The sequence below is a fragment of the Prionailurus bengalensis genome, chromosome C1 (assembly GCF_016509475.1).
Source record: "Prionailurus bengalensis isolate Pbe53 chromosome C1, Fcat_Pben_1.1_paternal_pri, whole genome shotgun sequence".
NCBI classification, from domain to species: domain Eukaryota; kingdom Metazoa; phylum Chordata; class Mammalia; order Carnivora; family Felidae; genus Prionailurus; species Prionailurus bengalensis.
The window spans coordinates 143,018,718-143,044,544 of record NC_057345.1 but is presented as its reverse complement, the minus strand read 5'-3'; the positions used below and the strand labels follow the sequence as shown (position 1 = coordinate 143,044,544).

The following is a 25,827-nucleotide window of genomic DNA, read 5'->3' as shown; positions in this document are numbered from 1 at the left end:
TCCTTATATGTTTTTCTTTTGCCAGCTGGCACAATATTAAGCTTTATCAGTAGACAAGGCATTGGAGGGACCTTGAATGAGGAAACAGTTTTTCTTCCTGGGGACAGTGTGCTTTTAGCAGGTTCTGTCCTGCTTTAGGAGGGTGAACACCTTTTCTAGTGGCTGGCTCCTGCACTGCATAGTGGTTAGCAATCACCAGCTGTTTCTAGCACCCACTTCAGTTGATTTCATTGTGGAGGACCTCCAGCAAAATCTCTCTCAATGAAGTTTTCCCCAACACCCTAAAGGGAAGATTTCCAGCAAGATTCACTGGCAGATCCCCACAGCTACTTTTGTGCGCCACAACCAAGGCTTTCAATGAGGTCTGCATCTCAGTCCAGGGGGCTCTGGGGAAGCTCTGTCTAAGCCCCTAAGTGTAGTGGATTCTCCTTATATTTGTCAGTCCAATAGTCTTTAGCGTTATTTTTTATTAGCCAAGCCCTCATTACTTTGATCCCATTTAATAGTTTTTTCTTTCTTTCTTTTTTTTTAATGTTTATTTGTTTTTGGGAGAGAGAGCGCGTGCGTGCGAGAGAGCACATGAGTGGGGGAAGGGCAGAGAGAGGGTGACACAGAATCCAAAGCAGGCTCCAGGCTCTGGGCTATCAGCACAGAGTCCGACGCCTGGCCGAACTCGCAAACCGTGAGATCATGACCTGAGCTGAAGTCAGACGCTCAACCCACTGAGCCACCCAGGTGCTCCCTGCCCCAGTTGTTTTCTTTACACTAAACTTAGCAAGTTCAAATTGTTGTGTGGTTTCTCTTTCCTGATTGCATCTCTGATTTTGCCATGTATAATCATCGCTTTTCATTCAGCAACCTTAGTGTGAAAGAGGTGTTTTTTCCCTGAGACTTTACTACTATTGTTATAAATAGTAAGTTTATTTTCAAACTATTTTTTGTTAATGATGCTTCTAGATTTTGAAAATTGAACTTTTAATACAAAGTGACTTGATCAGATATTTCACGTCCAATCTTTATATCTTCCAGATCTGATTTATTTCTTCATTCATACTTTATTAAGCACCTGCTTTATTCCAGGTTCGGTGCTACGATAGACAACATGACAGGTGGATTTTTTGCTCTATGTAAGATAGAGTTAGGGTTTTGTGTAGTGTAGAAATGAGATGATAATGAAGGGTCAGAATGACTCTCAATTTATCTGCCTTAGCATTTGTGTTTTTTGACTTTGGTATGATTCACAGAACTAGAAGTCCTCCAGGATGACAGTGACATCTTTTCGTTTAATTTGCTGACTGGTGGTTGGAGGAATATATATATATAAATTGAGTTTTAGAACCTGGCAATGAATGGAACTGATAGGCTGTCTGGGTGTGACAAAAGGAAATGAAGAGGGGAAACTAGGAGCATTTTCATGACAAAACAGTAAAGTATTGATTGGGAAACTGAAGCCTAAATGATAATTCCAAATTCTATCCAAGCATTGTAACCATGTGTAGTTGTTTTGGCTTATCTGAATAAGAATGCTGTGGCATAGATACTCTAAAAGAAAAATCATACTAAACACTAAACTCGTAATGAAGCACATGAATCAAAGAATTGGAATAGCCAAAATTCTTACTGCATTTGCCCATAATAACCTTATTTTTTAGTATGCATGTTATGTTTTAGGTTTTGTAGAATATTTGTTTTGGAGTGCCTTAGAACACTTTTGGGCTACAACTTTAGGTTTTGCGTAGAATTCTGCTCCCATCTTGGTAATGGGAGGAACAGGCTGGGGTGGTGAAGGAGCCTAAGAATTTCCAAAGGAGGTTGATACAGTATTAGAAAGTCTGAATAATTTAACCCTATCATTGGTAGTAAACTGGCTTTTCACCATGAAGTTGCCACCTTTATCTTTGAGCCTATTACGCAGTTATATCTTAATTTTGTAGTTCTCACTGTGGTCTATGTGCTATACCTTAGACTTAGGAAGCAGTTAAACAGCCATTGGTGCTTTATTGTAAAACACTTAAAAATTCAAATACAGACAAATCTTGGGGAGAAGGGTGGATATAAATTGGTGATGAATGTGGCTTGTAGGTGTTCGTGTGGGGTGAAAGGTGAAGGTCTTCTGTATCACGGATTCCTCGTTGGAATGCCCTCCAAAGAGATCTTAGACTGCCCCATAGAACATGCAGCTCCTTGGAGATTTTCCAGGTGCCACACACATTTGATTGGAGTTTCTTTTTTTTTTTCTTTAAATTTTTTTTTTACCAATTTAAAAACTTTATATTTTTAATTCCATTAGCTTGTATTCCCTTGATGGACTTCAGAAATTCTCTTATGTCTTAAGAATTTGGAGGCATGTTTGCATATTTATGCACTTGCAGGTGACAAAGGAATGTATTGAGGTTGTAAAATTAAATAGAAGAAGGAGGTTTCCAGTACAGAAACCAGTGCTACATTACTTCCCCTCTCACCATCTTTGATGCTTTTGTCTCTTATTTTCCACCATGCCAGACAAGAATCATCTTGTTACTATCCTCCATGCCTTCTCTTCCCAGTATCCTTTTTTTTTCTAGACACTACTGAAGACAGACTTATGGCAGTTTAAATATTTATCCACAACAGGATATGTTGTTATCTGATTCCATCTTATTGATTCTCTAGTTCATTCTATGCAGTGGTTGTAAAAATCACATCCTGTCCTCAGCAGGCAACTAACTTGTGTTATGAGAAGATGGAATCCTCCGGTATGAGCCTCTTCTGCCATGTGCTTTATCTCAGTTTATGTCTGTGTGTTATTGCACAGTGGGTTTTGTTCACAGCAATTTTACCTTGCTTATGTTCAGCTTGTGGTCAGGTATGATAAAGAATCTTTCTGTAGTATTTTTTTGTCTAGTAGTCCTTCCTTAGAGAAGTGGTAGAAAAGTACTATGGTTGGAATCAGGAAATAAGTCCTATGGGGCATGGCTAAAATAAGGAGACCGTTTTAAAAAACAAAGCTAGGTAAGTTTTCACCTTAAAAGCTATCATTTTATTTTATTTTACTTTATTAAAAAATGTTTTTTTAGAATTTTATTTTAGAGAGGGAGAGAGAGAATCTTAATCAGGCTCCATATTCAGTGTGGACCCTGATGCGGGGCTCAATCCCATGACCCTGGGATCGTGATGTGAGCTGAAATCAAGAGTTAGATGCCTAATTGAGTCACCCAGGTGCCCCAAAAGCTTTTAGAAGGCTGGAGAGCTTTTCTACATATACGCCTGCTATTACTCAAAATATGTATTGAAACGCCTTTTATTTATTATTACTATTTTTTAATGTTTATATTTGAGAAAGAGAGAGACAGAGTGGGAACAGGGGAGGTGCAGAGAGAGAAGGAGAGACAGAATCCGGAGCAGGCTCTAGGCTCTGAGCTGTCAGCACAGAGCCAAACACAGGGCCTAAACTCTGAACTGTGGGATCATAACCTGAGCCCAAGTTGGACGCTTAACCAACTGAGTGACCTGGGCACCCCTATTTATTTTTTTTTTAAGTTTATTTGTTTAGAGAACAAGGGAGAGAGAGAATCCCAAGCAGAGCCCAAAGTGAGGCTTGATTATGAGATCATGACCTGAGCCGAAATCAAGAGTCGGACACTTAACCAATGCTTAACCAGGTGCCCCTAGAAACTCCTTTTAGAATTTTTTAGACAAATCTTTAAATCATTCTTATCATTTAGGGGTTACACTTCATTTAATGGAAAAAAGATAGCACTCATTTGAACCATCTTTTACTTTATGGCTGAGATAATACCAAGTGGCTCCCATCCCCCTTTAAATTCAAATTCATCTTCAGCTGTTAAGGGGTCTTCAGCTGTTAAGGGGCTCTGTGTGAATGCTCAAAACAGTGTACCACAGGCTCTGATAGCAGTTACAAATGAAATGTAGCAAAATACTTTGAAAAATGGAAGCATGGTTAGAATAAAACTCCAACCTCTTTAAGTGATGAAGGACTTTGTAACAGACAATGCTTTTTGTATTTGGGGTGTCTGTATGTGTTATTTGTACACACACACTTTTTTAAGTCAGTCTATAGTTATTTGTCATAGATTCTTGCCTATATTTGTATTGTTTCTTTTTCCCCTATTAATTTGATACTTTTTAGAATGGTATTTCTCACATGGGTCAGATTAATTGTATTTTCTTCCTGAGTATTGGCCTAAAGTCTAGTCTGTCTAGTCTTAGTCTAGTCTGTCTAAATTTAGTCCAGGTGATACAGTGGAGGTTAGAAAATGCTATTCCTGAAATTAAAAATAGTTGGCATTTTGAGAATGGTATTATTAAAAATTAGTATTCAAATGGGAAGCTAAAAATTTTCATCCAAGCCAGAGATCACAGTATAGCCTGATGTGAATTCTGCTTAATTAAAATGTTTATAGGTGGTTGTAGTAATAGAAGTGAAGAAGAGATACACCACTAAAAGAAGAATGCTTATTCTGGGGGGCATAGAAAAATACAGAATTAGGCAGAATTGCTATACATTTTAAAAACTTTCCAGGTAAAATGGTACCTTCCTTCAAGAACTCTATAATCTGGCCCTGATGCAGGTATGGCCCTAATGTGAAGATGGATATATCCAGTCATTAAGCTTATAAAACACACCCTTTGACGGGAGCCCATGTTCCCCAAATAATCTGACCACCCTATTGCTTTTCCTTAGGGAGAGACTGCACTTGCCAGGTTAGTTTTGAACATTTGATCTCATTGTATGTTACTCATTTTGGCATTCTTGTGTATATGTCATTTCTGTGAGTTGCTTTCTCTGAGCCCTGTCTACTCTGAGATACTAGCAGGATTGAGTTTGTGGACCTGGGAGATGAAGGGCCATGCACTAGGTAAATTCACTAGAGAGAAACATCACTTGATGAGGCCTTTGGTGGTCATTCAACTGAACTTCCCTTAGCAAGCCCTCTACATGTTATTAACCCTTTATTTAAAATAAGTATCATCTTTGTATTTGATCATTTTCTCAGTTCCTTTACCCTAGTCACCTCGAAAGATTAAATGTACTGGGCCCTGCATCTTTAAAATTGTTTTTAAGAACCTATATGGGGGAAACATGATCATCTCCCTTTAGAACCCTAGTGGTCCTAAGCTGCCTGCCCTCTCTTCAGAGAAATGAGTGATTGGAGAAAATAGACTGTATTAAAATTTTCTATTTACTTGATCTTCCTATTTTTGTATAATAGGAATTCCCCTCTACGGTAAATGGCAACTCTTGGAAAACTTATGCCATCTCATTGAAAAGGCTTTTTCTCAAAGATATCCTTACTGTGAGGTGTTACAATCCTCAACATCTATTATTTATAGAATGAATAGTAATTAATTCAACATTTGTTGAGTACCTTGTGCCAGGAAAAGTTGTAGTGACTGGGATTATAAAGATGATTGGCCTGGGGGGTGCCTGGGTGGCGCAGTCGGTTAAGCGTCCGACTTCAGCCAGGTCACGATCTCGCGGTCCGTGAGTTCGAGCCCCGCGTCGGGCTCTGGGCTGATGGCTCGGAGCCTGGAGCCTGTTTCCGATTCTGTGTCTCCCTCTCTCTCTGCCCCTCCCCCGTTCATGCTCTGTCTCTCTCTGTCCCAAAAATAAATAAACGTTGAAAAAAAAAATTAAAAAAAAAAAAAGATGATTGGCCTGGGATCTATACGCATAAAGCATGCCACATTGGGCTGAGAAGATTAGTTAGTGTATGTGTAAATAGTTAATGATAAGTGCTAGTTAGAGATATTGTGGAAAAGCATGAGAAAGTGATTTTGGGGGGAAAACTAAACTTAAAAGATTAGTAGGAATTCCCTAAATGGAGAATTGGAGAAGATAATTCTGGCTCAGGGAAAAACCGAGTAGAGGTAGAGAAATGTTTGCTGTAAAGACATGTGGCAGCTTATGTGGGGAGAATGGCTTGAATTTCAGCCTAGGTACCTGGTGGTAGTGGTGAGAGATAAAGCCGGAGCTTAGTCAGTTATGACTGTCTTTATTTACAAGGCTGAGAACTTGTGCCATGTCTTTCTGTCAAAATGGAGAGCCATCATTTCAATAAGAGTGGTGGTATCAGCTTTATAGTGTAGAACAATTACTGTAAAAACAGTGGGAAGGTGGATTGGAGACAGTCTACTTAGGGAAGGTTTTACAATAAGAAATGAGAAGGACTACAACTAGGACCGGTGAAAGGAGGCAGGTTCAGGATATATTTTTGAGGTGGAATCCATAGAACTTGGTGACAAATTAGTTGTTGGGGTTGAGGGAAACATTGAATAAGCTCCAGGGGCAACTGAATTTGTGGTAATGCCATTAAGCAAATTAGGTAGAATAGAATTAGAAAAAGGTTTGAATGTTGGGTTTGGGATATGTTGAGTGGCACTGTGTCTACTAGATAGGTTGGAGTTTAGGAGAGATTTGGGATTAGGAACAATCTTTCTTAGTGGTTGGCACTGCTCATGTGCTATCTTAATCATTATACAACTCTGAAAGATAGGTATTGTTGTCCCTGTTTTATAGCGAGAAAACTTAGGGATTAGAGAAATAAGTCATTTGCCCAAGATCACATAATTGCACGTCTTTTTCCATAGTGCTTGTGTTACCTACCGCTGCGTAACAAACCGCTCCTAAATTTTGTGACTTAAAGCAATAATTTATCATTTATCTGTCATGGTTCTGTGATTTGACTGAGCTCAGCTAGGAAGTTCTAGCTTGGGATTCTCATTTGGTTGCAGTTAACATCTAGAACTAGAGTCATCTATAGCTTGACCAGGCTACATATCCAAGATGGCTTCTTTATTTGTGTGTCTGGCATCTCATCTGGAATGGCTAGAACAGCTGGGGCAACCATGTGGTGATCTGTCTCCACAGGGTCAAGCCACATGATCAGCTTAGGCTTTCTGACTTAGGTATATAGTGGTTTGGGGATAGTAGGACTTGTTACATGGTGTCCAGTTTACTCCAAGGGTAGTTGTCCAAGACAGCCAGGCAGCTGCAAGGTTTGTAATGGTCTAGGCTTGAAGTCACACAGCATCACTTCTGCTGTATTCTTTTGGTTAAAAGTGAGTCACAGGACCAGCTCAGATTCACATGGAATCAGGGAAGGGAGGAGACTATACAGACACCATCTTTGGAAATGAGCTTCTTCCACATACTATCTTTGGAATAGTTTTTAGATAGCATAGAACTAGATAGGCCCTAAGAGTGCCTGCTAAATAAAATGTGAAGAGAATGGAAGAAGACAGCTTTGGGAAACATGAATGTTTTTGAAGGAAGACCCAAGGAAGAGGAATCTGTGGTAAAAAATCTATATATATCAAGAGAGAGTGGAAGAGAACTTGGAGAAAGTGGTGTCATAGAAGCCAAGGGAGAGGGAGTCGCTGCCACCATAGCCATACATCGTTAGATTTTTAGAACAAATTCTAACCTTAGAATTTGGTTAGATTGGGTGTTAGAACAATTCTGTGGTCTAAATGTACTCAGTTTACGGTTATCTATGATGGGACCTGGCCTTCTGCTACCAGATTTAAAGGCTGCTACCAGATTTTTTTCTAATTTACCCCACCCCACTATGTACCCAGTTGATGCCTAAAATTCACGGTTAGAACTTAAATGGCCTATTTTTGTTTTTAATTAATAAATGATTAATGTTTTTTTTTTTTTATTTCAGAGCACAAAGTTATCATTGTTGGGCTGGATAATGCAGGGAAAACTACCATTCTTTACCAGTTGTAAGTATTAACTAGTTTAAAATTTTTATTTTATCATTCATAATTATTTTTTCTGCCTGGGTAATATTTGATTAGCAAAAGCAATAAAAAGTTATATGGAACCTAAAATATTCTGTAAGAAGTCAGGTTGACTCTAAACCAGGAGCCAGATTTAAGCAACTGTTGTAGGACAGCTAGAAATTTATATGATGTAGAGCATGTTGTTCAGTATTTTTACTTATAGAAAGTAGAGAAATATTGTTTATATAGTTTCTGGGATTCAATCTAGAGTATTCCGGATCGTCCACTACCTAGTTCCATCCCTGTTTAAACCCTTACCTTACTCCTTTTTTTTTTTTTTTTCTAGAAAAAGAGGGCACAAGTGAGTGAAGGACAGAGACAGAGAAGTGGGGTTCACCTGAGGCGGGGCTGGTGTTCACCTGAAGTGGAGCTCATGCTCCCCCCAAAGCAAGGCATGTGCTCACCTGGTGTGAGACTCAAGCTCATGATCTATGAGATCATGACCTGAGCCAAAGTCAGATGCTTAAGGACTGAGCCACCCAGATGCCCCAACCCTTACCTTACTCTTCTGAGCTAGTGGGAAAGGGCCATTTGGATATAAAATATGAAAACTCATGCTGATTTATCCTTTGATTGCAAAATGCTCAAACAATCTAGCTTCCCTGGTAATTGTAATATATTTGAACTTTTTTTTTTCTAGTTCTATGAATGAAGTTGTACATACATCACCTACAATTGGAAGTAATGTAGAAGAAATAGTGATTAATAATACACGTTTCTTAATGTGGGATATTGGTGGTCAAGAATCTCTTCGTTCTTCCTGGAACACTTACTATACTAACACAGAGGTAATGTTTCTTAATATACTAAAACTTCTAAGAACAGAATGCTTGGGAAATATCTTCTAGATGTGAACTCTTATAATTAATCTTTTTGAAATATCCCAATATGTTAATAAAAGTAGAATTTAAACTTGATAGAATCTTTGATTCCCTGTTTCAGGGTCATTGTTCTGTATATCCACTCTCATTGAACCTGTCTATAGGGAGAATTGGAATGAAGGGGTGATTGATTAGTCTGATTATGTATGGATCCCAGAACTCATCTTAAATAGTTGTTTTTACAGTAAGTTCAATCTCACACTTGGTCATTTTATTTCTCTCTTAGTATTTATTTTTGTCTGCATACAGAAAATCCTAGTTAAATGAGAGGGTTCTGGAGGCTTGAATCCTGGCCAGACCTTTACTATGTATGTTCTTTTATGCAGCACAATTGCACATGAAATAATTCTTCTTTTGGTTGTAAAGCAATTTGGACATAAATCATATGTTTTTATTTATATGTTATTTCCCAAGAGGCAATTCAGACCTATGACATTTGAGACCTTTATTGTATAGACCTTGTAAATTGAAAGTTCAATTTATTGTGACAGTTGTTTTTGTAGTACTGATTATAAAACTCCAAATGTATATAAAGATGCATATTGTATCATTAAGACACTATTAATTGTCTCTAATGACCTGATCCCCTAACACTTTGCTAAGCATTTGATCATGTATTTTGGAGAAGGAAAGGTATATATGGTTAGTATTTCTGTGTATAATGCTGCAAGTATCAAATTTATGACAACGTCTTAAAAATTAATGGTTTTATTAAAATGCCTTAGAATAGGATGGGTCTTAGGTGAGTGTCAAGTGAAAGAAGAGGTAAAGTAGCAGTTCTCTTAGCCATCTGCCATATGGTTAATGACATCTGATAAATAGAAAAGACTCTGAAAATTAACAGTGGTTTATCTGGAAATGGAAAGCTGGTTTTAAAAAATCCATAGTGCTTGTTCTTTATAAGCAGTGTTAACCTGGGCATCACCAGTGCCATCATAAAGTGACCGTTTCGGGTTCTGCTTCCATGGTGGTTCTTGGTACTCGTGCAGGTGAAGAAGAGGTACAGTGTAGCTCAGTCCTCCTTGGCTCCTTCACAGGTCTCACTACATCTTCTGACCCTAGTCTCATCATTAGTTCAAGAAAGAGTTGTGCTTGCAGGCAGCAGGTACCATTTACATAAACAAGAGAAGCATGGATTTCAATAGATGTATTCTTTCATTTGTTGATTTTTAAAAGTTGATTTAACTGTCACATTACTCCCGTATCATGCCCTTTTAGAGTTTCAGATCGATATTAATAAATAATATCTGTAGAAATATCTAAAATCTAGGATTATAATGTATTCTTTTTCATATTTTTTCTCAGTAAGATTTTTTTATTAAAGTCTAATTAGCGTACAACATTATATTAGCTTCACTGTATTTTTTTCATATTGACTGTAGTGCACGTAGTTGGATACAAGCTCATTACCATTCAAGACATTAATTTAGAAACAAACATGTATATTGGTTAGAATACTAACGGAGTAGTATTAATGGAGTAGAATATTAACGGAGTAGTAGAACTAACATTCTAATAGTGTTAGCATTGTATTCTTTTTTTCTCTTATTTTCTCTTAAAAATTAGCAAATGATATTTGAATAGAAATGGATCAAACCTTCAGGCTTCACAATGTATATAGAAGGTATCTCTGGTTTTCCAGTAATACCATACCATGAGGCTCTAATTTCTTGGTATTTGTGGTCTGTAAATCAATTAAGTACTTTATAAATTTTACGAATATTGAATTGTGTAATCACTATTTTTTTGTAATTATTTTAGTTTGTAATTGTTGTTGTGGACAGTACAGACAGAGAAAGAATTTCTGTAACTAGAGAAGAACTCTATAAAATGTTAGCCCATGAGGTAAGTAGAATTCTGGCATTATGTGTGTGTGTGTGTGTGTGTGTGTGTGTGTGTGTGATATTGCTATCACATTTGTTCTTTCTATTTTCTTGTTACGATATTACTTCAAATATTTATTTATTTGTTATTATTTTTTAAATAATATTACTTATTAATATTACTTATTAATTTTTGTAAAAAAGGTTTTTTAAGTAAGCTCTACGCCCAGTGTGGGGCTTGAATTCATGATCCTGAGATCAAGAATTACATGCTGTATTGACTAAACCAGCCAAGCACCCGTACTTCAGATTTAAATACGGGCTTAAATCTGTTGGCCATTCTGCTTTATCAGTTTGACACTTCCCAAATTGGAAGTGTATCTGGAAACAACAGAAAGATTGTGGAGTCAGTTATAGATTTCTATTTCTTTTATCCTAGATTAATTTGGTCTAGAAGTTTTCCTGGGTGAAAAGACCTAAATTGGCTTTCATTTTGCCTTTTATAACAATAATTATATAGAAGGTTATCACTAGAAATGAGATTTTAAGGTCTCATGGACATTTAGTAAGGCTTGATTGTAACTCAGTTATCAGACTAATACTTAAATGTTGTCGTTCTTATGTTTCTCTGATATTGTCCCTTTGAGTAAACAAACAAAACTACGTGACTAGCCACATTTTCTTAGTCTTTGAGAATTATTATAGGTAGCATGATTTAAAAATGAAATAAACTAAACAATATAGTTAATAATAATAAGTTATAAAATCATATAATATTTACTGTAGTAGCAGTTGATTTTTTTTTGTGTGCCTTTTATTGCAAATATTACACTCTTTTTCATGTTTATTTATATTTGAGAGAGAGACAGAGTGCAAGTAGGGGAGATGGCAGGAGAGAGAGGGAGTCACAGAATCTGAAGCAGGCTCCAGGCTCTGAGCTGTCAGTACAGATCCTGATGCAGGGCTTGAATTCACAGACTGAGATCATGACCTGAGCTGAAGTTGACCGCTTAACGGACTGAGCCACCCAGGAACCCAACAGATATTACATTCTTAACTCATATTTATAGACAGAAATAGAAAAATTAATGTTTAGATTTGTATGTGTAACTGTTAATTTTAGTGGAATTTTAACAAAGCTTAAAAAAAGCCGGTGTATCTGTAAGGAAGTTTTATGTTAATTTTAATATTGATTTGATGATTTGCTTTTGAGATTTGCATTAGGAATTTTGGAATGTTTCTGGCATCCGGTCAAGATGTAAGGACACCTAATAAAGTGGTTGTATAAATTGAAGTTCTGTTTTCCATGTGGTGATCACGCCCGCCAAAGATGCACCTTCTCCTGTCTTGGATTCATTCTGGCAGCTTTGTGAAACCCCTTGGGTTTTTAAAAAAGATAATACCTGTTGCTATTCATGCATTTAACGAGTTTTGATTCTAGTTTGGGAAACAAAAAATAAACTATAAAAAAGGTAGAAAACTAAGGATTTTCTTTTTTTTTTTAATTTTCCTTTTGTATTTTACACCAAGGAGTTATTGTTGTTTGAAGATTTAGGAAAAAGAAAAAGAAGACACAAATGTATTTGTATCTTGAGTATGTTTTTTACACTCTTAACAGTCTTCTTCTTTGATCCTTGTTCTAATTGGCCAATATATAGCAGGATCAAAGAGCTCAGTAGTAGGACTCAAAGTCATTGAATTTTACTAGCTGGGGACATTAAATTGAGCTGGTCACTTCCTCTCTTGTGGATGTTACTCATCTGTATTGGATGAGTACAGTGAGGTCCTGAAAATTTATTTGACTTGACCAGATTTTTAAGAGCCAGGATTTCAACTTAAATATTCTCATTATTCAGACTCTTTGCTAAGAAGAAAAGAAAAAAAGACAGAAATAAGGCCTAGTTGGAAAGTGAAAGAGACTGAATGGGGAGAGTGCCAGAGAAGAAAGGAATTACAGATGAAGTTGGGAGCTGGATTAAACAAATTAATAGGGTCAGAAAGAGCCAAATAGGCAGAAATCTGAAAAGGGGCAAATGGATCAAAGAATGAGAATGTGTGAGTGAAAGACAAATTTTGACATGGGGTTAGTCAGATGTTTCATATATATCATAGCAACCAACAAAATCTTTTTACCATCACTAATGATGCTTTATCTGTATTACTGAATACAAAACTATAAAACTATAAAATGATTTTAAATATTTCCGAAAGCTTCATCTTAAATGAAGTGCAAAACTTTGAAGATCATGAATTTTAAAATCATTCCAAACACAAAAGGGTAGATGACGTTTTATTTGGAGTAACTCAACTTCTAGGAATTATCTTTGCAAATGAAACTTGGAGAAACATATTGACAACTGCATAAGGCATATGGAAGATGCTAAATAAATATGTCTTGCGTGTGCTGCAATTATTCATCTTTTTCACTAAATGAAAAAATATTTTTAGACTCTTAGCAACAATCTGTAACAGGTAGCAGAAAGTTTTTCAAAGTTTAAAATGGCTAATAGATAAAATCACCACTGTTCACCTTGTACTTTGACCTCTTGCTAAGTCCAGTTGATGAACAGCCTTAATCCAATATATCTCTTTTCTGTTAGCATAATGTATAATTGATCCTGAAGTTATTTAATAAAAAAAGTAAAGGAAGATTTTCTTCTCTTGCTAAATACTGCTTAAAAATAGGGAAAATAGCTGTTTGTTTGTTTTTTTAAAACAAGAAACCTGGGACACCTGGGTGGTTCAGTCATTTAAGATTCCTGGTTTCAGCTCAGGTCATAACCTCACAGTTCATGGGTTCAAGCCCTGCTTCGGGCTCTGCACTGTCAGCACAGGGCCTGCTTGGGAATCTCTCTCCCTCTCTCTCTACCTGTCCCCACTTGCTTGTGCACACATGCACATGCGCTCTCTCTCAAATTAATAAACTTAAAAAAATGAAAAAAAAAAAAACCAAGAACCCCAAATAAAAAAACTTGAACCTATGAGATCTAGAAAAATTATATTCAATATGGGTTTTACTTTGAAATCTTTCAATAGAATGGCTGTATTTTTTGTTCTTCAATTTTTAGTCCAGGGGCTTCTTCGAATAATTTCATCACTAAGAGTGATGAGTATAGATTATATACAAATAATATAGCATAAACTATGTGTTTCAACTTGTGCCAGGTATTTCTAATGTCAGAAATGTGCTCTTTAAACATGCCAGCATTAGCAATCCTGACCTATATAAGATTTCAGCATATACTAGTAAGAGGTATTGAAACCTGGGAGATAGGAAGATAAGGATTACATTCCATGGAAAGTCCATCTACTCAGTGATCCAGCCACATATCAACTATTGATAAGTATGCTATTTTCCGTTTAGGGTAGGAGAAAAAGTACTTGATCCTTGATAATGAATATAATAGATATCCTGGTTATAGCCCATCCCTTCAACTTTTTGCCTTGTTTATAAGACAGGTGAACTGAACATAGGTGAAATAAATTGAACATAAAATCTTAAAACTTAACATTCTAGAGTATCCTTTTCTGACCCTGTTTTTCAGGTAACTGTCATTAACCATGGTAGCATAGCTGCCATCCTGGAGAGGGCGCTGTAGCTAAAAGTCTGTCTTGATTGTTGTATAAAACATTTTGCATGACTCCTTTTAACAAATAAGAAATTTACTATTTATATTTTTTATTGACATCAGAAATAAAATCGTATAAATTGTTGAAACTATGTTCTCATAAGAGTAAAATAATGTGGAGCAATGTCAATTTGTATCTACTAAAGACTTTCTTATTTCAGACACAGATACACATGATTGAAATAAAAATATCCTATAAAGATGTCATTCTGCACAGTTGAGAAAACTTGCAAGCACAGCACCAAAACCTTAGTTTTCTCAGTATCTCTCCATATATGTGTGTGTGTGTGTGTGTGCGCGCGTGCGCGTGTGTGCGTGTATCTATACACACACATATATATGAGTGCATCTATCATGGGTTCTTAATCTAGGAACCATGAATGGACTTTAGAGTATCTATTAACACCCTAAAATTACATATAAACTTTTTTTTGCGTATATACATATATACATTTTTATGAGGAAAAGGTCCATGACTTTCAGCAGATTATCAAAGAAGTTTCCGTCTTTAAAAATGGGAGAGGGGAGGGTAGGATAGAGCAAAAGGCGATGACTAACCATTGGCCTGCTTTGTGAATAAAACATTAGACCAGTCAGTTTGGGGTATGCACAAAGATAAAGGTGATCCATGTTTTCAGGACAGTAAGCGAACTAACATTTACTGAACTGTTACCTGAAGCCAGGTACTGAACTGAGTGTTTTTCATGTAGTAGTTCATTCATTCAAACTATATCCGCAGGAGGTAGGTGATAGTCTCAGAATTTTATAGATGAGGTGTAGCAGGTATAGTGGGAAGATCTCAGCTCAAACCTGGTTCTGTCATTGAGTAGCTGTATAACCTTGTATGAGTTACTTACTGCTGAGTTTTAGTTTCCTTATCTATAAAATGGGAATAGTAAGACCTACCTTGCAGGAATCCTGTGAGTATTAAAAGAGATTTTATTTGGAAAATGGTTAACATAATGGATGTCTTGCTCAGATTAGATACTCAATAAATGTTATGAAGAACAAATTCAGTAAGATTAAAGAATTTGCTTCAGAGGCAGAACATAGAAGTGGTAGAACTTACTGTCTAATTGGGAAATTTGATAAGTTTAATGCCAGTCCAAAATGGCCGTATTGAATATTCAAATCTAAGGAATCTACATGGACAAAGAGGAGCTAGGTCTCAGAAGAATAGGATTGGTTTAGGATAGCACTTCTCAACTGAGAATTAAGCTCTAAGGCCCTAAGGCGTACATGGTGTGTTTCCTAGGCACCTAGAAGATACTAGCTTTAGGTATGGGTACCTAAAGAATAGATAGGGGTAAAATTTTGAAAAGTTCTTGAGTGCCAGGCTAAAGAGTAGCTCTTGGCCATGGAAACCTAGTTTTGGATTAGGGGAAGGGGTAAATATGTATTTGAAGTCATGACTATTGTTAAATATAGCAGTTGGGACCATAAAAAATGTAATTTAGGGCTATAAGAAATACGTAAATCCATACAAATACAGATGTGTTTATTTAAAATGTGCTTAGTTTTAAGTTTGCCATCTATCAGCATCAGAGCCGTGAGATGCTTTTATGTCAGGTAGTCGAATTCTAGGTTAAAAGATTGTCAAAAGTATTTGTTTAAGTTGGAAAATCTGTGAATAAAAATGCACTGGCCTTTTTACAGTTTTATTTGCTTTTATAGGACCTAAGAAAAGCTGGATTGCTGATTTTTGCTAATAAACAAGATGTTAAAGAATGCATGACTGTAGCAGAAATCTCCCAGTTTTTGAAATTAACTTCTATTAAAGATCACCAGTGGCATATCCAAGCATGCTGTGCTCTTACTGGCGAGGGGTAAGAGGTCTTTTAGAAAACATGTATTTAGTTTACAAACATGTATTTTTTCTTAAAGTCAATAAATATTTAAGGCTACCATGTATAAAACAACGTAAGGGATAATCTATATCTATAATTAGAGTTTTACCTTGGTTCTATAAATAAAACCTGTAACATACACGTAATACATATGAACATACTGAACAAATCCATGTGAACGTGTAGGTGATAGAGTTGCTGTAGGGGTTCAGGGAAATGGAAGTGTGAAGGAGAGCTGGACAAGTCAGGAAACTGTTCGTGCACTGATGGTGGGATTTAACACTGTAGCAAGTCTGTGTCTCCAGTGCTTTTCATAGGGTGTATCATGTATCGGGTGTATCATTTATTCCTCGTAATAATCTGGTGGACCAAGTGTCTTTAGTTTGCATTTTATCCATAAAGAAGCGGAACTAGAAAAGGGTTCAAATGTAAGACTAATTTGGGAGTACTCATTTTGCTACCATTTTGCCACTCATTTTGTCAAGAGGAGGTCGCTGCACTTAAAAAAAAAAAAAAGTTAGAATTGGAGAGAGTGTGGCATGAAGGTTCCTGGTTTGGGAAGGAAAGGTAGGTGCCTACAGTAGAATTTTGCCCTAGTCTAATGCCCAGACCTGAAAGGATTTCAAGAAAGATGTGGTTGTCAGCATTGTCAAATGTAAGGTCAAGGATCAGGAGGATGGAGAGAATGCTATTAGGAGAGATGGAATAAAGGAGATTAGAAATAGGATAAAGAGCTAGAAAGATGAGCAAATTAAGATTTTTGGTGTAGTTTTTCCAAAATATGGTGGATCTGTATATATTTAAAAGCAGTGAAAAATAAATTGGAGATGAAGATTCTAATTAGAGGTCTTACATTTGAAGTTGAGGTTCTTCAGGTACTTGGAAAGGGCAGAAGCTCGGGGCAGAGATAAGATAGCTTCAGTAATCCATTATATTGGTTCACCCTTTACCCTGGTCTTGTGAGGAAGAGAATTTCTCTCACCTCAGCTAACTCATCTGTGTCTGCCTCAAGCTTCTGCTCTTAACCTAACATCAGAAGAACCTCAACCCCAAATTTAAGACCTCTATTTAGAATCCCTCATGTATCTATTTAAAAGCAGAGAAAAAACGAATTAAATGGAGCTGAAGCTGAATCTTAGTGAACTAGAAGGCAGTATTACCTGATGACAGACATTTGATAGAGCATAATTAGAACCTTAAGAAAGCAAATATGTGCATTTTAAAAAGTCACAAATAATACCACTTGTCCACATCCTCATTTAGGTAAAAAAAATACCTTATCCATTGCATATTTCTTTGTCAAATAATTTAATACATGTTAAGATACATTTATAGTTATAGATATATCTTTATACATTGTCTTTGTCTACCAAAGGCCTTTAAGCAAAAGCACTGATTTTAATAAATTTGACAGCAAAGAAGATCATCTAGAATTGGTAGATGATTGACTTACATACTTTGAGTAATTGTGTGGAAAATACATCATTAGTTAGGATGGATATGAACCCTGGCAATTTCATTCTTAAAAGAGGAAATCAATGAATGATTGTATATCTTTTCAATTTTGGGGTTTATGGGGCTTCCCTTTGCAGTAGTTATCAAGTGGAAATGTTTGGTTTGGGTGAAAATGTTTCCCTTCTGCAGTCTAGCCACCTTGATCTAAATTCTTGGTTTTAGTATTGGTTGGCATTTTGACCCCCACCTCTGCCATTTGCTAGCATCTTTTAAGCCTGGATTCCCTCTTGTAGTATGGGAAGGGTTCTGGTCTCAACATTGTAAAGATTAAGATAATGGATATTAAATGCTTAGCATGGTTTCTAGTTTGCTATTAGGTAACTTCTGTTCATTTAACAGTTTGGAGTTAATCTGTTTGCTTATTTTTTGTACCATTTCCTGTTAGTAGTTTAAAAGTAAGGAATCTGGTAACAGGAGGGAAAGTATGGGCCAACACCGAAATAACCATTTTTTTTTTAACCTCATTGTGATTTCTTCTTTTTTTTTCTTCTTTTATAATATTAGATTCATACTTCCACAAAAAATCTGGGTTGTGGTGTTTTTCAATTAAGTGCGGTAGCATGGTTTCTCATACCTATCAAACTTCCTCATAGATAATTATATAACAGTCTTTAACAGTCTTCTTGTTATAATATAATTTTACTCTTGGTAAACATTTAGTTTGTTTTATCATAGTGAACATTTCTTTCTGTATTTTGCATTGCGTTCAATTATACCTTATTCAATAGTAACTAGTATTAGTGATGAGAGACTTTATTTCCTTCAAATTTTTTAAATATACAGATGTAATATACATATTACAAATATACTTTGTTTTAGCAGCTCAGCTACATATTTAGTTTAGTATCCTGCCACTTTTACCTCATTTATATCGTGAGCATTTTATCATACTGTAATATAGTCTTCGAAAGGAAGTTTTTAATATTTCATCATATGAATGTTCTATAATTTAATTTTCTCTATTTCTAAGTAGTTAAATTTCACCTTTACCCATTAAAAATGCTTTGAACAGTCTTATACATCAACCTGTCCTTGTGTCTGATGGTTTTTTTAGAATATATTTCTAGAAGTAGAAAAAAGGTAGAGTATTGATATTTTAAATATTTCTGATACACATTGCTAAATTATTTTCTGTGGATATTCATTGTATAATTACTCAGCTCCTTTTATGTGTCAGACAGTATCCTAGGCACTAGAGACAAAAAAGAACCAAAAACATGGATGTGTGTATGAGAGTATGGCTTCACCACAGTAACACCAACATTGGGTATTAATGATTTTTTTAATCGTTGTTGTTTAGGTAAATGAAAAATGGTATCTTCTTTTAGTTTGTTGTTCATAGTTTTTTAGTTGAATTTAATCAAGTGATTTTTATATTCTTTATAGATTATGCCAAGGACTTGAATGGATGATGTCACGACTTAAGATTAGATGATCTCTACTGACCTCTTCTCATAGACTTTGTATAAACGAAGTGCTGGACTTTATCTGAAAGCTGCAAAAATTAATGGTTTAGATATATTTATAATAAACTGATTTAAACTTTTTCTATAAGAAGAATAATTAAGACCACTTATTTGAGAACAAAGATGAAGTCTCATTTTCCAATCTGCTTTCTCATTAGTCCCTTCCAAAGCAAGGTCTTTAAAGCTGTGATTGCCATTTTTCTCATAATGAATCCTCTCAGGACATTGTGTAGCCTGTGGTAAGTACAAAGGGAGAAGGAGACATTTCTAACTTTAAGAGCTTTATTGTCAGTATAGGCCTCCCCAGTTGAATGTTGTTCTCTTCTTGTTCCATTAAGTCAGAATACAAATCAGCACAGATATTCAGTTTCCAATATTTTAAAATGTAAGGTGACTTATGAAAAGTATTTTGCATAAGGTTGTGTATCTATTGTGTATATACCTCAAGTTCAAGTTTATGGCTTTGATTTATGTTCTGAAGAAAAGCAAATAACACAAAAGGTAATACTATCCTTAGTTATAACCGTAATGAGATGAGTACTGGCAGTGGTGTTAAGTGCCATTTTGTGCTTTCCCCTGTGTTCTCTGTATTGTACTAACTAACCCCCAAAATCATTGAACTGCTCTGAAAAAAAAAGAAAGAAAAGGAGAAAGCTCGACATTTTGTACCTATTTTTTTGTTGTTCAAATTACATACATGAAAACATGTAATCTGAGTGGAGTATCTGCAAATTTTTGGCTTAGTGTTACGAATGGACAGAATTTCACATTGAGCAATCCTTGTTCCCTTTGTTGGATCTATGCCATCTGAATTACTGAGAAAAATGTTAATCCATTAATCAGTCAATCATTAATTATTAAAATTATCAAGTGATTTTTTTCCCGCATTAATTGGAAGCTATTGTGTAAAATATGCCTACCCAGAGAAGTATCCTATAAATATTACAAAATAATTTACCTAGAGTCTTCTTAGGTATTGAATTATACAAGCATTTAGAGTGAGTTTGAGATGAAAAGTACTTATTTTCTAAGCAACAAAGGTTATTTCTTAATTTGAAAATTTCTTATTTCTGGAGTTGGGATACTTTTGAGATTTTTTTGTTTCTACACTTTTTTCTTTTTCACTTCTTACTAACCAACGTGAATGCATCGACAGCTATAAAACACAATTTTTTTAATGCTTTTAAGAGTTTGGTTTAAAAAGTCGATCAACACATGATAAATTATTTTTACAAAGAAGTAACTTGGCCCCAAATATCTTATGTTTGGTTAGGGTATTTTGTTTTTCACTGAAAATGGAAAGATATGAAGGTTGAAAGTATTTTTATTGTAATTGTAAACAGACTTATCCTAAATGTGTTCACATATAGTTTTGGGTACTCTCTTTGTATATGTTTCATGCCCTGAAAATCTGAAGGCTGATCCAAAGTGGCATGTTTTAGAATATTCAAGAAGAGAAGTAACTACCTTTAATATGAGCCTTTTGGATTTCATGCAGATTTTGATGAGGAGTAATAGTATATACTACAAGCATTGACAAAACTTTGAAAGTTTCTTTCTGTAAAATATAATATACTCAGTAGCTAAATCCAAGTCAGGCATGGGAGATCAGTGTTTAACAGTGGATGTTTTGTGTTTTATATTTATAATGTTCATAATGCAAGTATAACATTTTAATATTTGTCAACTTGCTTTTACAAAAGTAAATTCTAAATTACTAAGCTTTATTTGTTCATATGTTCTCATACTTTTCAAATCACTATTAGGAATCACTTGTTTTATATTAAAAACTCCCTTAAAAATCCATTTTGCAGATGTTGCATTTTCATCTGAGATAAATATTCTGTAAAGTAGTCCAGCAAATCTACATCTTTTACCCTATTTATCTTTTAATTTGAATTTTCATGGTTTAGTCTTGTGGGTTACTGCCATGTGAATTCAGCAGTATACCAGCACATTCCCTTGTCGACAAGCTGTTGGCTAAAATTTATTCTTAATTGGATGTTTAAAGCATGCACTGCATTGTTACAGTTGGTTTAGTGTAGTAGGTTATTGACATGGCATCATGGGAATGCATGAAGTCTTATACCACATTTATGAAACATTATTTTTTGTGACATTCTACCTTTCTAGGCCAAGCATTAGAAATAAGGTTGTACCTGTATGCTTGTACATAAAACCAAAATTACAATGAGGAAAAAATTTTAATTCATGTATAAATATACATCAAGATAATTTTAACAGTATTCTTTCCAAATATGATGACGAGCCTTATGAATAGTTATATTGGCAATTTATATGTAGTTTAAGTAGAATTAAGTGAAGGGCAATGCTTTTGGTTTTTAATATGCTACTTTTGGGGGTAAACAATCATCTTATTTAGAGTCATTGTGCTTACCTCTGAAAAGAACAAAGCCTCATACCCCTGTACATGTGGCTGGATTAAATATCCCGTGTTTGATATTAATTTTGAAAGTCATACAGTTATTCTTGATATCTTGATAAAAGTAACCATATGCTATAAGCATTTAAATGTGTTTAATTTTGTGATAATAGCATTTATAAAGTATATCTTACACATTATATTGAGGAGTCTCGTTGGAAAATTTTCAGTTCTTTCTAACTTCTTTGGCTCTCATGATGGGCAAAGAATATAGTGAAGGCAGGTGGTTTGGGGGACAGGGGGAAGTGGGTATGGAATATGACATTTTGCCTTAAGAATAAAGTGCTTTAGCACTGCTGCTTGGCATTTTTAATGCAGATAGTTAAAGTGATTTTAGAAGTGTGGCATGAGATGGAAGAGTGTTGTTTCTGGCCTTTACGAAGTGCCTCGTAGGTAGTTAACAGAAAATACAGGGAGCTTGAGGAAAAGCAGGAAGTCCCTGAGATGTTCTTTTCTTTATTGTCTGAGTGTATAGAATTAAGATGCCTGGAAATGGGATTTTATTGTCCTCTCTCATAGGCACTTTACATTTCTTGCTGTGACTACAGCAACCACATACAGTACAGACAACCTCAAAATCTGTTTATATTAATGTAAATAGAAAACCTATAGACAGCTTTCTAGTTTTCTCTGCAGGCATTTTTGGGAATATATCTGTAATGTGTTCTACTTTGTATATAGAGGATAGCAGCACATCCCAGATTATCCTGTGGACTTTGGGGTCATCTTCTCTCAATTGCCCAGTTGTATCTTGGCATCAGTCCCTCTTTCAAGGCTGGGTAGAGGCAAGGTTTCTTTGCATGACTTAGTAACCCCTCCCAGATGTCCAAATGTACTCTAAAACTTCCTGCTTCAGGATCAGCTTTCTCATAGCTCAGCCATCCCTTGCTCTCCTGTATCTTCATTCACAATCAGTGAAGGTATGTTACTCAGTCTTGGAGGTATTCTAAACTTTGCCTTACAGCCGTTGTTCCCCAAACCACCAGTTTCTAAGTAGGTTCTCTAGTTCTTGGCTGTGTCCCCACTACTGGGTTTATGTATTGATTTGTACTTTGCTCATTAAGAGTGTATTGTCAGGGTTGTGGGGTATATCAGAAGATTGGCTTGCTGTATATACAGCAAATAAAAGCCAGTAGTAAAATCCTTCATACTGTATTTAACATTTTAATGTTTCTTAATTTTAGCTTCATATGCTGAAAAGCAGATTCAGAAAGATAACAGAACTACCTAGACTTTGCCAGCTCCTTAAGCTGCTAGTTACGCATGGAAGGGATTACATTATGTGCATGTTGTCTTCCCATTACCAAAAATCGATTACATTTTGGAGGATACCCATAAAACTATTTGAGTTAGAAAAAGATGCCAAACCATATGTATATGCAGTATTTACCCTGAAGATATCCTTAAAACCATAGCTCACATTATGTTTTTTTCCTCATGTTTACTTAAAGAACACAGATAAACATTAGATGTCTAAAAGAATTAGTAATGAGAAGCCTATCTTTACAAAATAAACCTGTTGAAATGGACTTTAGAAGACATCAAAATCATCAACCATAATATGTTGATTCTGTATAGATATAGACACAGTATAGAAAATACTAATTTAAAGTTCTACCTATATAAAAGTAGAACTTGTATATCATGCTTCCTCAAAGAATATATGAGTTTTAAGACCATATCAGTGAGGTAAAGGAAGGAGAGTTTTAAAACTTTTGATGCTAAAAAATGGCTGTTTCTATTAAATCCTAAAATGGTGTGTGGAATTGTGAAGAAATTATAACAGGATACAGTTGGGTTGCTTATGCATTTTTTTAAAGCAATTGTCTAATTGTTGTTGTATTGTTCTAAAAATTAAAGTTTATGGTCTTGCCTATTAGATATCCTGTTTTTTGAAAGAAGATGCCCATAGTCTGTACCCAAGAAGTGCCTAAAATTGATTTGTGTGGGTTTTTAAGTTCGTCTAATAAATTATATGTGTTTTCTATGGTATTATATGTTTGGAGTACTGATGGCACAGCCCTGAGGATGTCTAAGTCACAATTTGTGCTTTATTTGAGGGGAAAAAACAAAACAAAAAACTAGATAACAAACCATAGTTTAGGAGACATGAGCAAAACCATTTCTTCTCATTCCTAATAAAAACACGCCATTGCCTTTTAGTTACTGCAGAGGCTAGAAAACTGAACTGTTTCTTTTTTTTTTTTTTTTAAATAGTTTTCACACAGAAGATTGTATTGTGTATTTTAAAACCTGAGTAAAAGTTTATTGCTTGTATAAGAGTATCCTCTTAATTCTCCTCATACTTAGTGGTTAGTAATTTTGATTTTATCATTTAGATCTTGATCCATTTTGTTGCTCAAGACAAATCCTTCCTCTTTGTTTAGATTCTACTTACAAACTAAAATATTTGATAGACTGTTATGTTTTCATATTTCCTTCCTACCTCCCTCCTTTCCCTTCCTTTCTCTCTCCTTTCCTTCCTTTCTTTTTTTTTTTTTGACCATAGAGTGGGACTATAAATTCTGGGGGCAGAGACTTGACGGTATTTTCAGTGATTTACAACCACATTGTGTTTATATTTTAAATCATCTTGCATGGAAAAGTGAAATGTGTACATGACTTTAAATAATTGTATACTACTCTCTTCTCCAAAACTTCTTACATTGGTGATATACAGAATTCCTCTAATTATTTTTGCTTAAAGTAGCCGTTTAGATTGGAGTAGACTTTTCTTATATTGTCCCTCTGTGGTTTTTTGAGAGGAGGTAATACCTGCAGAGCACTTTTAAAGATATTTTCTGGGTTAATGTTCAAGGTAACACATTGAGGAGGAAGCTATAATTACATCTAAGAAGGGCTCTTTTGGTTGCTAGAGATGAGAAAAACATATACTAATTTTAATTGGTGCTTAAAATACATTTTACTAACAGTATTGATTTTAAAGATGACACATTTCTTATAGTCTTCTTTGTTTATTGTATTTTCCTAGAGAAGCCTAGATGAAGATATGTTGTAAGTAGTCTATCTACCCCTCCCAAATTGAGCTCTATGTTTATTGACATACTTGAAGCCACATTTAATACAACAAAGAAATTAGGAAACCTTTTGAAAGTTTTTAGGTTTGTTGTATTGGAATTTCCAATATGATAAAAGGTTTTAACTCAAGCTTTGCATGCATGAAGAGGCAAAAAAATCTGTCTTATCTCTTTATCTTTTTTTGAACTTGCATTTCTCTGAATCCTAAGAAAATTTTGCACTCAAGGAATATTCCAAAAAGTAAGGATCTTTGAGCATGTGGGTGCTTTGTAGTTCATCACTGCTGATGTGTGTTAGAAAACTAGGGAAATCATGCTTCAGGGCCTTCTTGACAAGAAAACTTCATGGTGGCTGGAGGATATTTATGTTTTTGCAGAGGCTGGGAGGGAGTGGCAGATTGGAGTAGAGACCCCTCAATTGGTAAATCAGTCTGATCAGCTGCTTCGCAGATGTGTTACTTCAGTATACTTACAACAGTGTTCTTATGTCCATAACTCACTAAACTGTCAAGCTCCAGAAATGTAAGGCATTGGTCAGGTGACCAGTGGTAGGGCCTTGTTTATTAAGAAATAAAGGAATCATGTTAAGGTATGTTTGGGGGGAAATGACAAATAAGGTTTTACTTGTGAATTTCCATGTTTAATATGTATATTAACTTTTTTTTAAGTTGCATGTTAACCTGGGATGAAGTGTTGCCTCTGCTTTATGCTTTGAGTAAAAAGGAAAAAAAAAAAAAGATGGGTTAAATTGTTACTCTATTATGTACTATTACATATACCTTTTCTTTTAGAAGGGGTTAATTATAATTATTATTCACACATCTGTGTTGTCAGTGTTTTTATTCTGACTTATTCTCTGAATATGTTTAGATTTAGTGATGATAGCTTTACGTACTGGCCAGGGCTGGGATCTGCCAATGCAGTTGAAAAGATATGATAGCTGCATTATGCAAATGATGAAAAGATTGTCCTAATCTTCTCTAGGGACTTATGGAACTTAGATAATAAATACAGAGCTTTCTATCTTTTTCATCTGGATATTTGACTTGGCCATGAATCAGGTAAATTGCGACCAGTTTATGTGATTAATTTGTCTTAAAATATGAGAAAAGTCCGGTCATTTAAAATGAGTATCATTAAAGTGAACATTCATGAGAATGTCTGATAGTAAACAAGAAAAATGAAGAAAAGAAGTTGGGGGTGAGGAGTTACTCCCATGCATATGCTTATTTGAAAATTGTGTGTCTCCCTCCACTGGAGTGTAAGCTCCCGGACAGCCAGTGACTATGAGTCTTTATGTTTACCAGTTGGTATCTCTCCGAACTGAGCACAGTGCTGAGCATGTAAGAGGTGTTTGATTTATATATGTTGACGAATTAATGAGTGAACTATTA

The 25,827-nt window shown here is 35.3% G+C and overlaps 1 protein-coding gene across 2 annotated transcripts in view; it reads left to right on the top strand.

Annotated features, from left to right (window-relative positions):
• ARL5A (ADP ribosylation factor like GTPase 5A) overlaps positions 1–25,827 on the top strand; it is a 41,031-nt gene that overhangs the window by 3,794 nt on the left and 11,410 nt on the right. Inside the window, exons 2-6 of one of the 2 annotated variants that reach the window (XR_006296827.1) lie at positions 7,671–7,731; positions 8,432–8,579; positions 10,434–10,517; positions 15,799–15,950; positions 18,873–19,191. Coding sequence is in view for 1 of the 2 variants with exons in the window: in XM_043576710.1 (XP_043432645.1) it covers positions 7,671–7,731; positions 8,432–8,579; positions 10,434–10,517; positions 15,799–15,950; positions 18,873–18,921 (494 nt within the window). In the remaining variant the exon portion in view is untranslated. Of the gene's footprint in view, positions 1–7,670; positions 7,732–8,431; positions 8,580–10,433; positions 10,518–15,798; positions 15,951–18,872; positions 25,255–25,827 lie in introns of those variants that run through there. The other variant, XM_043576710.1, reaches the window with a different exon arrangement.